The sequence below is a fragment of the Heliangelus exortis genome, chromosome 3, assembly GCF_036169615.1.
Source record: "Heliangelus exortis chromosome 3, bHelExo1.hap1, whole genome shotgun sequence".
Lineage (NCBI taxonomy): Eukaryota > Metazoa > Chordata > Aves > Apodiformes > Trochilidae > Heliangelus > Heliangelus exortis.
In genome coordinates this window covers 115,400,691-115,414,859 of record NC_092424.1, presented here as the reverse complement: position 1 = coordinate 115,414,859, position 14,169 = coordinate 115,400,691, and the positions used below count along the sequence as shown (strand labels likewise).

Genomic DNA, 14,169 nt, shown 5'->3' with positions numbered 1-14,169 from the left:
CACCCCCAACTCCTGCGCTGCCCCCCATGCCCCCCTCCCCGGCCACATTTTCCCCACCCGCAGCTCACAGCCGCCATTTCAAATCCCTGTCAGCACCGTCGCTCCCTCACACTGAGGAGTCACTGCTGTAAAGTTTCGGGACTCGCTGATTGGCCGCACGACGCCAGGAGGAAGCTTTCCATTGGATCAGACTCTGCTGCACCCAACCCATTTCCTGTGGCGATCCACGCGCTGATTGGTTCATGCTTTCCCGACCTCTCAGTCTCCACCCTCTCGGGATGCTGACTGGCCAGCGGCGCTTAAGAGACTGCCTCTGCCCCACATCCCCACACACTCCCGCCCCAGGGAACCGGGGACCTTCCACTCCCCCTCCCCCTTCCCCCCCACCTTGCCCCAGGCACGCGCTCCTGCCCCCAGGGAACCAGTGAGCAAAAGGCGGGAACGGGACAGGGCATTCCACCCTTCCCCCCCACCTTGCCCCAGGGCAGTGGTCAAAACCAGCCCAGAGCAGCCCCGCGGCGAGCCCCTCCTCCCCCTTACTCACTGTCCCCGCCCCTTCCGCCCCTCTCCTCACCCCGGAGGCAGGCGGCACAGTGGAGCAACCAAAGCTGGCGGCCCCTGCCAGGCTGGAGTTCCACACTCTGCCTGCCAGCTTCGCCAACAGCGGCGGCAGAGGCGTCAGGAGCGGAGGCGGTGGCTCTGGAGCTGGCAAGAGGCAACCGTGCGGCAGCAGCGCCACCATCACCCTGGAAGCAGCACAGCATCACACGCCTGGAAGTGACTATTCCCTAGATGCCCAAAGTGCCACCGCAGCTGTACAGACCCCAATGCCCGTGCTGTGCCCACAGCTGCAGCCCTGCGCTCTGCACCCAGGAAGGGCCGCAAGGGCCGGAATGAAAAAAAAAAAAAAGCTCAGCTCCAATGTGCGTGTAATGCACACACGAGGACAGGGACCGCTGCAGTCCCCAGCTGTGCCCACAGCACAGTCGCTCTGTCTTGGTGCACACCGACCACCTTTGCGGTGTCACCGACCGCCTCGTCCCGCAGCCCCGCGCTCCCCCGCAGCACGGGAAGCGCCCGGGGTGGGGTGGGGAGGGAGGGTGCGCGGACCCACACACGGAGCTGGGGCTAAAGGTTTGACCCTGTGAGCCAGGGCCCCACAGAAGCCACCCCAGGTAACTGGTGCATTGCACAGATCACCCCTCCACAGAATGCAACAACCCAAAACTGCTGCTTCTGCGCTCCAGGCACCCTTCACCTTGCCGGCGTCCTCCCCAATGCCAGTATCTCACTTCACACCTAGAAAATAAAACCAGAGACGTATAAGTGAGTCAGAATCACCCACAGTCATCCCCATCCACCCACACCCACCTTTACCTAGCGCTCTGCTCTGCCCTCTGACACACAGCTCATGCACCTGAAAAGAACCCAGACCAACCATGGAAATCAAGTCACCTGGGTGCTGCCAGGTAGTTTGATGAGACCCGAGGTGGTCTTGTATATAGCCTCTAACTACAGTTACAAGTACAAATCCCATCTCTCAAGCCCCACCTGTACAACACCAACAGCAGAGCACAGACACAGGCTGGAGCTGCCCTACCCAGTACTTGCTGGCATTGTGCTGAAGACTCTTCCACTCTCTTTACCCACCCAAAGGGGACTGCACTCTGATAGCCCTCGCCCCTACAGTAAATGTAAAACCCCTCTCAATTTGCAGCCTCATTGTAGCAGCGAGCCTTTCTCTTCGGGGGCTTGGCTCTTCTTCAGAGCTCTCTTGCCGTCCCTCTCCTCAGGCATCTTCATCTCTTGTCTGCTTCTGGGAGCATGCCTTTTATCTTGCCCTTCAGCCCCGCCCATTTCAGGCTGGGGCAGGCCCTAATTATTGGGCACAGCTGGGCCTAAGCTCCCAGTTCATTATCGGCGACACCTGAGGATTTGTGGTTCTCTCTACATTTCCCCCCTTTTTGTTGTTTGTTGAAAAAATAAACTTCTTTTTTTTTTTCAATAATTTACAACATTTCATTTTCAATAATTTAACATTTCATTATTTTTAACATTTCATTTTAACGTTTCATTTTCAAACATTTCAATAATTTAAACATTTCATTATTTTTCTATTTTTAACATTTCATTTTAACATTTCATTTTCAAACATTTCAATAATTTAAACATTTCATTATTTTTCAACATTTTTAACATTTCATCATTATTTTTCAACATTTTTCATTACTTTTTTAAACATTTCATTATTTTTCAACATTTTTTCGCCTATTTTTTGAGGAGGGAAAATTCGGGCTCTTTTAGCCTCTGTTAGCAGGAGATGAGGTCTTAAAACACCAGCTCAGTTTTCGCTGATACTCGCCACCTCGGAATGCCTAGCCATGCAGAGGCTTCTCCGAGCATTCAGCACACCAGTCTTATCGCGTGTCCCTAGGGCCCCGTTTCAGGACCGCACTATCGCGTGTCCCTGGGGGCTCCGTTTCAGGACCGCATCACGTGTCCCTGGGAGGCTCCGTTTCAGGACCGCACTATCGCGTGTCCCTGGGAGACTCCGTTTCAGGACCGTACTGACTTGATGCGCACTCAGAGCTCCGCTTCGGCTTCAGCATTCCTCGGGCTTGAGTTCCGCGCGCCAACTCGCTGCGCCTTTCGAGCCTCATTCTTCTCTCCTGCCTGGCTCGCCATTCCGAGCTGTTGTCTTGCCGTGCTGGGCTTTTACTCTAACTTGGAGTATCTTGCAGAAAGCTGATTTCTCTGTGTTCATGAGCTCCCAAAAACACTGCCCCAACAAGCTCCAAAGCTGTCACCAGCTGCAAGAACAGCAGAGCCCTAACCCAGGCACAGCACCAGAGCAGACTGAGACTCCTGGGCAGAGATGAGGGGGTTATGTACCCCAGGCACCACTCATCCCACCACCCCACCACCCCCTGGGGAAGGGGCAGGGCCAAAAGCTTCCAGGAATAAAGGGGCAGAAGAGCATACAGCTGGTTCTGTCACCTGCTGCTGGGGACACAGTGGAATTAGAGGCATAAATATTGAAGAACTGGGAAAACTGAAAACTGCTTGACATAAAGGGCTTGACTTAGCATGATTAGTGGGAGCAATTGGACCTAGGCTGCAATTCTAATGAAGCTGTAGTTGAACTCCTTTGATTTAACCTTAAACTTTTACTCTACTACTTGGAATAATAATGACACAGTTTGTAGACTGGTTGTAATTACTCAAAATGACCTCGTACAGTGTTAAGATGCATTGACTGAGACTTAAGTTGGAGAAATTGGACTGCTGAAGAATTATCCTGATGAGAAGTGAGTGATGGTGAATAGGGAGTCTCAGATAGAGGAGGACAGACCCCATTGGAAAGGGGAGGCCTCATCATCCTGGGAGGTAACTGGACAGACAGTCACATGCATGTTGTGCAAACAAGTGCATGGTCAGACTGTGAGCTCCAGCTCCTCAGAACTGAGGGTCTGGACTCCTCTTAACTGTCAGTGGCCAAGACAGGATCCAGCCACCACTGGGATTCCTCTCTGAGAAAGAGTTAGAAAGCCCATGCAGGGGGTTTGGAACTAGATAATCTTTAAGGTCCCTTCCAACCATAAACAGTCTATGACTCTATGACAGTAAGGGGATCCAGTTGTTACTGTGTGAACCAAACTTCCAAAACAGAAAGAGATCATATTTGGGAAAGTGACATGGCTTTATTTGATTGTCCCAGAACTGGTCACTTGGACAGCACCTCCCAAATCTAGTATCATTGGTCACAGAACTCTTGGTCCCTGGCTGGCTCTCCTCTTTGTGGTGACTGGGATTCAAAGTTTTTTCCTGACCTTGGGGATGTCTCACTGGAGGGACCCAAGCTGCAGAAAAAGAGTGTAAAACATAAGTACACAGAGCTTCCTTTGACCCTTACTGGTATCAATTCCCCCCTCTGGAAGTCCTGAAGATGCATTAGTAACCATTTTTATGACTTTCATAAACACACACAAACATTACCTTGTCACTGAACAGTGTTCTCACCAAAGCAGGACAAGACCAAGGCCTTCATTGCTGCTGGTCACGGCTGCCTGCTGGCATCCTCAGTGGAGGTAGCAGGACCCTGTGCCTGGGGCGGTCCTGGTCCAACACCTCCAGCTCCTCCAGCTGAGAAGGAGAGCATGGGCTGGCTGAATCCCGGGGCCCAGCACCACCTCCCCAAGCAACCCTCCCATCCCCAGCTCTCTCTGGGGAAATTGAGGCACGGAGTCCTGTGGCGGCTCAGTGTTGCCCTCCCAGTCCCCTCACCCTTCCCTCATCCCTACCTCATGGGGCAGTTGGAGCAGCTGCAGGTCGCTGGTCCCAAGGGGTGGGAGGCGTGGGGGACGCTGCAGTGGACGAGTGAGGGTGTGCTTTCCCCCAGAGGCCCGTGGCACTCGAGGGTACACGCTCTTGGCCTCTGGCTCCCTATGGGATGGGGCACAGGGGTGCTCAGTGCTCAGCACTGCAGCACCCCATGTGTCACCCTGCTCCAAGGTAGGGGCAGGGGGTTGCTCCTGCCTAGGCTCCATCCCTCCCGGATCCCCTGACTGCTGCACCCACCCAGCTCTGCCACCCCCTCTCTGTCCCTGTGGTCCCAGAGAGCTGTAGCCTGGGCTGGTCCCTGCATCCCAGCCCAGGGACCCCAGAAGGCCAGACCTGGGCTGTGCCAGCTGCACTGCTTTATTTCCCAGGTGACCCCTGGCCCCCACGAGGCCCAGGGCAGGCTGAGACCAGGCACAACTCATCACATGCAGCCTCAGTGCCCTGGACCAGTTGGGGCAGTGCAGCAGGGGCTCTTGAACCCCACAGACCCAGGGCAAGCTCCGCTGAGCCTCCACAACACATCTGTGCTCCCCTGCCCAGGCCCACCCCAGGCCCCTCTACCCCCCACCCAGGAAAGAGCTCTCCCCGACGAGGGCTGGAGCCAGCAATCCTGCCCCCAAGGGGCTGGCGGGGGGGGCGCCCCTCTTCCATACCTGCGCCCACGCTGCTGGATCGGGTCCTGGCTGTGTTTCATCTGTGGGTGCCTGGTGAAGCGGCGGGGCAGCGCTGGAAGGGATGGGAGGGTCTCCAGGCACCTGGGGAGGGCAGGAGCCACAGGTGGGTGATGGGGAACAAACTACTCACCCCAGCTTAGGGCAGCACCCATGGGGCTTGTACCCCACAGCTCACCCTGCCCTCTGCCCCTGGGGTGAGGTCCCCATTCCCCTGCTGGCAGATGGGGCTGTGGAGGGGGTTGGGCAGTGTCAGACTCCCCAGGTGACACCCAAACCCCTGTGTCCAGCACACCAGGGCACTGCCAGCACCCATCTCCCCTCAGTGGTGCCAGGTGCTACTCACGGGCCAGGCACCCGCATTCTAAGTGGCCGGTCACAGGACAGGCAGGAGAGCTGGGTCAGCGGCCTGGAAAGGGAACAAAAGGGCTGGGTGAGCAGCAGCCACGTGCTGGGTACTTTGCTGGAGTGAGTTGTGGCCTTGGTGTGGGGAACCATGGGAGCTGGAGCATGGCTTATTCCCCACCACCCCAGCAAGGCCCCAGTCCACTGGCTGGCTGCAGAAGGAAGGAGCTGCAGTGGGAAAGAGCACTTGTTTGTGGGCACCTAGCTGAGAAAAAGCTCCACCTTGTATTAGGCACTGGAGAATCCACAGAAGCAAGTGCCCAAGCCCACCACCATGGTGGGAACTACTCCCCTGACTGGGAGGACCAGACACCATCCCCTGCCCTTGGCCCACAGAGCATTTGAACCCACACCCCATGTTTGGTTCCAGATGGCTCCAGCCCCCAGCTGCCCCTTCCTCATGGCTCCTTTCATGCAGGGACCTGGCTGCTGGTAGGAGAAGGTGCACCTTCCTCAGCATTCCCAGGCCATGCTGTCTGAAACACTCTTGTGCCAGGGTCTGCTGTGGGCACCAGCTGCGACAGCTGGAGGGAACGGAGTGAGTGCTGTCCCCGAAGCAACCACTGTCCCCATTGCACTCACTTCTTAGTTCCAGCTGCCTCATCAAACTCCATCTGCAGCATCTTCTCCTTCTCATTCGCCAGGATTCTCTTCCATCTCCTCTCCAGCTGCTGCCGCAGAAGCTCCAGCTGCTGGCGGTCCACCTGTGGATGGACACACACCCTCAGCCTCCTGGCACGGGATGGGACAGCCCAGTCCCCAGGGAGGGAACAAATGGGAGGGGGGGGGACCCTGGCAGGGCTGCTGTCTTAGGCTACCAAGCCCCCAGCGGGCCAATTTTGCATGGTGGAGACAACCAACCCCTCACCTTGGTTTTCAGCTGCTCAAGAAGCTTCTCTCGGAACTGGAGATATGCCTGCTTCTGGCTCATCATCTGGCTCAGCATCCTCGCTTGGATCCTCTCCTCCAGCTGCTCCATGATGTTCTCCAGCTGCTCCATGATGTCCTCCAGCTGGCTGTGGCTGATGGTGCTGGCCAGGGTGTATTTGTAGGCTTTCTAGCAGAAGGGCAGGAGAGTGGAAAGGATGGAGCAGGACAGGCAGGGCCAGCTTGGGGCAATGTAGAGGGAGAAGTAGCTCTGTGGCCCTACTTATCCCATAAACCCCAAGGGGTCGGTCTGAAAAGCCAAAGTGACCCAGCAGAGGCGGGGGGGGGGGGGCAGTGAGGGACCCAGAGCTGGGCTGGAAATCATCCCTCCCCCAGGCCAGTTCTGCCACTGAGCACCCAAGAGACAAGGGGCATTTGTCACCCTGCTCAGGACCCCCTTAGCTGGTGCTGGGGTGCCTGCAGGCCCTACCATATCCATTGCCAACTCCAGGTCCTCCTTGTTGGCCTTTTCCTTCTGCAGCCTCTCCACAGACTGGGACAGAGCCTTCCAACACAGAGAGCAGCACATGATGCAGTGGCTGAGTCAGAGCAGCCTCCCAGCCAGCCCAGAACACCCCACCTCTCCACCTTCAGCAAAAACCTCCTGGAATGGCTTTTGGAACCTCAACAGGGCTGCCAGCAGGTTGGTCCCCAGCCTGGGCTCTGCTTGAAGGATGCTCTGACCCCACAGGGCTTTCAGCCACTCACCTCCAGATCTTGCTGCCTCTGCTGATGCTCATTCTGGAGGATTCTCCAGAGCTGCTCACAGTCTTCCTGCACCTGTGCAATGGTGGCCTGTGTCTTCTTCAGCTTCTCCTTGTCCTGCTTCTGGGAGTAAGACCGACCAGGGGGTCAGTCCCAAAGCTAAAGTGACCCAGGGGAGGCGGGGGGGCAGTGAGGGACCCAGAGCTGGGCTGGAAATCATCCCTCCCCCAGGCCAGTTCTGCCACTTAGCACCCAAGGGACAAGGGGCATTTGTCACCCTGCTCAGGACCCCCTTAGCTGGTGCTGGGGTGCCTGCAGGCCCTACCATATCCATTGCCAACTCCAGGTCCTCCTTGTTGGCCTTTTCCTTCTGCAGCCTCTCCACAGACTGGGACAGAGCCTTCCAACACAGAGAGCAGCGCATGATGCAGTGGCTGAGTCAGAGCAGCCTCCCAGACAGCCCAGCACACCCCACATCTCCACCTTCAGCAAAAACCTCCTGGAATGGCTTTTGGAACCTCAACAGGGCTGCCAGCAGGTTGGTCCCCAGCCTGGGCTCTGCTTGAAGGATGCTCTGACCCTACAGGGCTTTCAGCCACTCACCTCTAGATCTTGCTGCCTCTGCTGATGCTCATTCTGGAGGATTCTCCAGAGCTGCTCACAGTCCTCCTGCACCTGTGCAATGGTGGCCTGTGTCCTCTTCAGCTTCTCCTTGTCCTGCTTCTGGGAGTAAGACCGACCAGGGGGTCAGTCCCAAAGCTAAAGTGACCCAGGGGAGGCGGGGGGGCAGTGAGGGACCCAGAACTGGGCTGGAAATCATCCCTCCCCCAGGCCAGTTCTGCCACTGAGCACCCAAGAGACAAGGGGCATTTGTCACCCTGCTCAGGACCCCCTTAGCTGGTGCTGGGGTGCCCGCAGGCCCTACCATATCCATTGCCAACTCCAGGTCCTCCTTGTTGGCCTTTTCCTTCTGCAGCCTCTCCACAGACTGGGACAGAGCCTTCCAACACAGAGAGCAGCCCATGATGCAGTGGCTGAGTCAGAGCAGCCTCCCAGCCAGCCCAGAACACCCCACCTCTCCACCTTCAGCAAAAACCTCCTGGAATGGCTTTTGGAACCTCAACAGGGCTGCCAGCAGGTTGGTCCCCAGCCTGGGCTCTGCTTGAAGGATGCTCTGACCCCACAGGGCTTTCAGCCACTCACCTCCAGATCTTGCTGCCTCTGCTGATGCTCATTCTGGAGGATTCCCCAGAGCTGCTCACAGTCTTCCTGCACCTGTGCAATGGTGGCCTGTGTCTTCTTCAGCTTCTCCTTGTCCTGCTTCTGGGAGTAAGACAAGATGGTGCTGTGCAAGGCGGGGCTGGCTGCCCAGCCTGGACAGACCCAGGTTCCTCATCCAGTACCACCAGCTGTCAGTGCCACCAGGACATTTGCATGAAGGCTTTAATTTCCCTCCACTCTGACTTGTACAAGTTAACTTGTGGGGCAGCAAGAGGCTCCCCCACATCACAGCAAAGCACAGCCAGCCAGGGCCAAGTTCCCCACCCTCCCACCAGCATCTTCCTACCTGGCTCTTCCCTGGCAGCTGCATCTCCACCTTGTCTACTTCCTGCTGAGACATCAAGGACTCCACCAGCTCCTGGAGTTTCTCATAGTGCTGGAGGAGCTGCCCCAGCTGCGCTTTGATGTCCATGCTGCAGCTGTAACACGCTGCCTGTGCCTCTGCCTGTGCCTCTGCCTGTGCCTCTGTGTTCTCCACTCTAGCCTGCAGCTTGTCTAGCTGCAGGAAGGGGAGAAGAAATTGTCTCTGAGATGGGACGGATGTAGCCAACAAGCCTGGGTACCCTGGAGGCTCCATGTCCCCAGACAGCCAGGGGATGCAGCCGTGACCCCATCTGGGACCACCCTGCTCAGTTGGTGGGAGATGCCCCCCAGCCTCACCTGTTCCTGTAGCTGCTGGGCTGTCTTGGACACTAACTGCTCCAGCATGGCCTTATTCTTGTCCAGCTGCTCTTTTAGGTCCTGATTCTCTTGCTGCAGGGATCTGGTCAGCAAGAGGAGTCATGGGCAGGCTTAGGCTTTGTAGGGCTCCTGAGGGGGAATCTCTTGCCCTCAAATAACGATTGTTCCCAGGCCCCCCGGGGTCCCTGGCAGCCCCACATGGTAGGAAACTCTCTCCCATCCTTTTACCTCACTTGCTGGGTCATCTGATCACTGACTTTAATTCCCATCTTTTCAAGGGCATCCTCCAGTTGCGCCATCTGGGAACAGCAGCAGTGGCATCATCAGGGCATGGTCCCCCCACCTCATCCCATCATGAGGGCCCTTCAGGCTGCCCCCCTTCCAACCCAGCCCCCCAGCATACCCACAGCCCCCTCAGGGACCACATTCACCTTTTCCTTCTGGCACTGCAGGTTGCTGTCCAGGGAGGACACCTGACCCTGGACATTGGCCAGGATGTTGGGGATGCTCTCCTGACCTACAGGGACATGGTCCAAGGGAACACACTGTCAGTGAGGGGGTCTCATCCTCAGGGCCAGGCTCTGAGCATGATGAGCCCCTGACCCAGGTGTCCCCATGCAAACCACCCCACCCCCTCCATCTCCCCAGAACTCCCACCTCCCTCTGGGAAGAGGAGCAGGCGCAGCTTCTCAAGCTCATCCTTGTCTGCCTTGGTGTCTTCAATTTCAGCTACCTGCTCCTTCAGGGCAGCAATAAAGAGGTGGCCGAGCTGCTCAGCCTGACTGGGAGACCTCTCTCTCCCCAGAGGAGGTCTCTCCCTGTCCTTCTCAGAGACAGGAAAGCTCAGGTCCACGTGGGAGGAGCTTGGCTGGACCTCTGCTCCTTCTTCATGGGTCCCTGGATGTTCTGGCTGCATCCCTTGGATGGTAGTGTTGAGGCTGGGGGATCCTGCCTGAATACCAGGGACAGTAGCCTGAGAGCTGGGGGATCCTTCTGGCTGTGTCCCCAGGGTGGAGGTCTTCATGCCAGGGAATCCTGGCTCTGCCTCTGAGGTGCTGTCCTGGATACAGGGAGGCTCTGCCTGCACCCCTGGGACAGAGGTCTGGGTGCTGAGGGACCCTGTCTCTGTCCCCAGGGTGGTGGTTTTCATGCCAGACGACCCTGGCTCTGCCTCCAAGGTGGTGTCCTGGGTGCTGGGAGGTTCTGCCTCCAAGGTGGTGTCCTGGGTGCTGGGAGGCTCTGCCTGCAGCCCTGGGATGGAGGTCTGTGTGCTGAAGGACCCTGTCTGTGTCCTCAGGGTGGTGATTTTCAAGCCAGGCAGCCCTGGCTCTGCCTCTGAGGTGCTGTCCTGGATACAGGGAGGCTCTGCCTGCACCCCTGGGACAGAGGTCTGGGTGCTGAGGGACCCTGTCTGTGTCCCCAGGGTGGTGGTTTTCATGCCAGACGACCCTGGCTCTGCCTCCAAGGTGGTGTCCTGGGTGCTGGGAGGTTCTGCCTCCAAGGTGGTGTCCTGGGTGCTGGGAGGCTCTGCCTGCAGCCCTGGGATGGAGGTCTGTGTGCTGAAGGACCCTGTCTGTGTCCTCAGGGTGGTGATTTTCAAGCCAGGTAGCCCTGGCTCTGCCTCCAAGGTAGTGTCTTGGGTGCTGGGAGGTTCTGTCTGCACCCTCACAGTGGTGATCTTGATGGTGGGTACTGTCGTCTGCATCCCTTGGGTGATGGTTCCCAAGGTGGCCTCATTCCCCGTGTGCACATCCAGTGTGGTGAGCTCAGAGGGGGCAGACTGGGCTGCACTGCCCTCCTGGGAAGAGGAGGCAAAGGGTAGCAGGGTTATGGGCAGCTGTGCAGCAGTGAGGACAGACCCCAGGGCCCTCCTGCTGTATCCCCTGTCCCCAAACCACCACTACACAGGGCCAAACTCAAGTACCCCATGACAGTCCAAAGGCAATGGCTGCCCACCTGTGGAGACACCCTGAGTTGCCATGGTCCCCCATCCCTCCCCAGCCCCAATATGTGCAGCCCATCTCCCAGTGCTCAACACTGGGCTCTGCCCCCAAACCTCCCTCCCCCATCCCTGCCCCTGGGCACCAGCTCCAGAGACCGAGAGGGCAGGGAGCCACAGGCCTGCCCACTGCCCATGCAGGCCCTGGGGCTTGGGGTGCTTGCCTGCCCCACGGAGGGGCTGTTGCAGGCTGTCAGTGCAGCCTGACCCTCAGGGAGGTGCCAGCACCTGCTCTCTTTCCCCATCATCATGCTGAGACCCAGCCCTTTTCTGAGTAGACCCCTCAGGAAGCACCCAGCCGAAGAGATGCCCTGGCTCTGCCTGTGCCAGGTCCCATGTGCTGGTGGCCATACCCCCTCGCTCTCCCATGTTCCCCGCTCCTGGAGGCCTAGCACCTGGACTGCAGCATCCTGAAGTTTTCCCTGGAAGTGAAGCAAGGAGACGGAAGGCAGTCAGTGCACAAAATTGGGATGGAAAAGGAGCACCCATAAATTAACTGGGGCACAAGGTAGCAGAATGCTGGGCAGAGCTGGGGCTGAGCTTCATGGGTGGGTCAGTATCCCCCTTCCCAGGTTCCTTGTTTTGAGGGTTCTTCCGTTTAACAGGGCCTTCGCATCCCTGGGCTTGAAGCCATCAGTTCCCTCTCCCACTGGACTCACCTGCAGAGGGTGAGGGAATGCCGGTGGGGTGAGCCCCCTACTCCTCCCTGGGGGCATCCTTCCTTCCCCCTGGGTGACAGCCATGGCTGTGGGGCAGGGGCTGGAGTAGCGGTGCAATGGGAAAAGGGACCAGAAGGGGGCAAGGGCCCAGTTCCCTCCCAGGGGGCAACCGCAGCAGCTCACCCAGCCAACCGCCTCCTGCATCTTCCGCATCTCCCGCATCTCCTCCTTCATATGTTTCATCTCTGCTGTCACTGCACTGAACTTCTCAAAGAGATCCTGGAACATGGCCATGTCCTGGGCGAAAGGGGTGGCAGGGATGAGTCCCATAGAAGGGCTGGCTGGAGCTCAGGAGTGGGATGGAGGGTGGTGGGGCTGGAGCTCCAGGGGTGCTCAGCTTCCACCCAGAAAAGCCCAGAGCACTGGGGGCTGGATTGGACCCACCACCACTTGCTGATGGCAGTGTGGGGGGAGCCAGAACAACTGGAGCAGCATTTCAGCTGCTGCATTTCCTCCCCAGAACTCCATCCTTCTCCCACAGGGGAGCTCAGGCTTAAACTGAGACCTTGGTCTAAGGGCATCTCAAGGTCAGCACAGGAGCCCAGGTGAGGGGTGCCAGGAAGGGGGCTGGGCAGAGCTTCTACCTTGGACATTTCACCCTGGAGCTCTTTCAGGTTCTCCTGCTTCTTGGCAGCAGCCACAGAGGGGACCTGTGAAATGCTGGCTGTGCCCTGCAGTAGGTGCTTCTCAGTCAGCTGCGTCCCCAACTCCTTGGTAGGCTGTCCTGTGTCCTGAGCTGTGTCCTGCTCCTTCTCCATGGCAGAGAGTACCCAGGCAGGCCAGCACCCCACTGGGACGGAGGTTTGGCTGTGCCCCATCTCAGGGGCAGGCAGGTCCCGCATGCCCATGTACCCAAGCATGGCAAGCAGCAGGCGGTACAGGACCGGGTAGTGAACACTCCCGAAATCGGGTGTCCTGAGTGCCTGGTCCAGCAGCTGAACCAGAGTTATGGAAGACATGTCTACTGTAACCAGAAAAACAGCTTTCCCCAGAGGGAACAGGAGCCCTTCAGGCTAAGGGACAAAATCTGAGTGAGAGGAACAGACAGACAGCAACTTTCCTCCTCCTCCTCACCACCACTGAAAGTGATATGAGCTGTGACATGGGTGACAAAGTGAGCCCCAAGGGTAGGGGACTGTTGTCACAGGGGGGCTATTGTGACATCTGCAAGGTGATGCTCAGAACTCCCTCAGTGGCCCTAGGAATGGAAGATGTCCAGAGTCATAGAATCATAGAATGGTTATGGTTGGAAGGGACTTTAAAAGATCAAGATCCAACCCCCCTGCCCCTGCAGGGACACCTCCTACTAGACCAGGCAACACAAAGGCCTCATCCATCCTGGTCTTAAACACCTCCAGGGTTGGCACATCAACACCTTCCCCAGGCAACCTATTCCAGTATCTTTCTACCCTCATGGTGAAGAATTTCTTCCTGATACCTAACCTAAATCTACCCTCTTTCAGTTTAAACCATTACCCCTTGTCCTATCACTACCCTCTTCGGTGGAAAGCCCCAGCTTTCCTGTGGCCCCCTTCACGTATTGGAAAGTGTTCCAGTCTCCCCAGAGCCTTCTCTTCTCCCAGCTGAATAGCCCCAACTCTCTCAGCCTGTCGTTGTAGCAGACATACTCCAGCCCTTTGATGATCTTTGCAGTATTCCAGATGTGGTCTCACAAGAACAGAGTAGGGGGACAGAATCCCCTCCATCACCCTGCTGGCCATTGTCCTTTTGATGGATGTGGGTGGCCTTCTAGGCTGAGTGCACACTGGTCGCTCATGTCAAGCTTCTCATCTACTACCACCCCCCAAATCCTTCTCAGGGCTGCTCTCTATGGGTTCTCCCCCCAGCCCATATTTGCCCCTGGGGATGCACTGAGCCAGGTGCAGGACCTTGCACTTGGCCATGTTGAACTTCATTATGTTGGCACAGGCCAACCTCTCCAGCCTGTCAAGGTCCCTCTGGATGGCCTGCCTTCACTCTAAGGTGGCAACCACACCACACAGCTTGGTATCATCAGTAAACTTGCCAAGGACACACTCTGTCCCACTGTCCATATCTCCAACAAAGATGTTAAACAACACTGGTTCCAATACTGACTCCTGAGGAACACCACTTGTGACTTGCCTCCACTTGGACACTGAACCATTGACCACAACGTCTGTCAAATCCATGTCTTGTCAGTTTTGAGACCAGAATGTCGTGTGGGACAGTGTCAAATGCCTCGCACAAATCCAGGTAGATGACATCAGTTGCTCTGCCACTATGCAGCATCTCTGTAACTTTGTTGTAAAAGGCCATGAAATTGGTAAAGCATTTTTATTACTTTCCAGTTTGGAAACTTTCCTTACTCAGGATTTTCCTAGAAAACATCTATATTGTGTCTATGGACTGTAGTTAAGATGCAGTTGCTGTGCATTCATATAGGTGGGCTTTAATAATG

The 14,169-nt window shown here is 56.9% G+C and overlaps 1 protein-coding gene across 6 annotated transcripts; it reads right to left on the bottom strand.

Moving 5' to 3' along the window:
• Positions 1 to 3,676: 3,676 nt before the first annotated feature.
• On the bottom strand, positions 3,677 to 12,926 carry LOC139795437 (restin homolog). Of its 6 annotated transcripts, none has more exons than XM_071742428.1 (20): positions 12,314 to 12,918; positions 11,853 to 11,966; positions 9,685 to 10,809; positions 9,443 to 9,541; positions 9,240 to 9,310; positions 8,991 to 9,093; positions 8,617 to 8,829; positions 8,253 to 8,372; positions 7,975 to 8,049; positions 7,653 to 7,772; positions 7,375 to 7,449; positions 7,053 to 7,169; positions 6,775 to 6,849; positions 6,286 to 6,474; positions 6,000 to 6,121; positions 5,359 to 5,421; positions 4,995 to 5,096; positions 4,302 to 4,443; positions 3,997 to 4,143; positions 3,677 to 3,860 (listed from the first exon to the last, which is right to left on the bottom strand). In XM_071742428.1, exons 1-19 carry the CDS (start codon positions 12,686 to 12,688, stop codon positions 4,045 to 4,047), a joined length of 3,399 nt encoding a protein of 1,132 aa, XP_071598529.1. In that variant the 5' UTR covers positions 12,689 to 12,918; the 3' UTR covers positions 3,677 to 3,860; positions 3,997 to 4,044. The 6 variants fall into 6 exon arrangements, 5 of the variants coding, with proteins under 5 accessions (XP_071598529.1, XP_071598528.1, XP_071598526.1 ...); XM_071742427.1 differs by having other exon boundaries at positions 7,053 to 7,172; positions 7,653 to 7,769; positions 12,314 to 12,911; XM_071742425.1 differs by having other exon boundaries at positions 7,053 to 7,172; positions 12,314 to 12,910.
• Between the last annotated feature and the right edge of the window lie 1,243 nt (positions 12,927 to 14,169).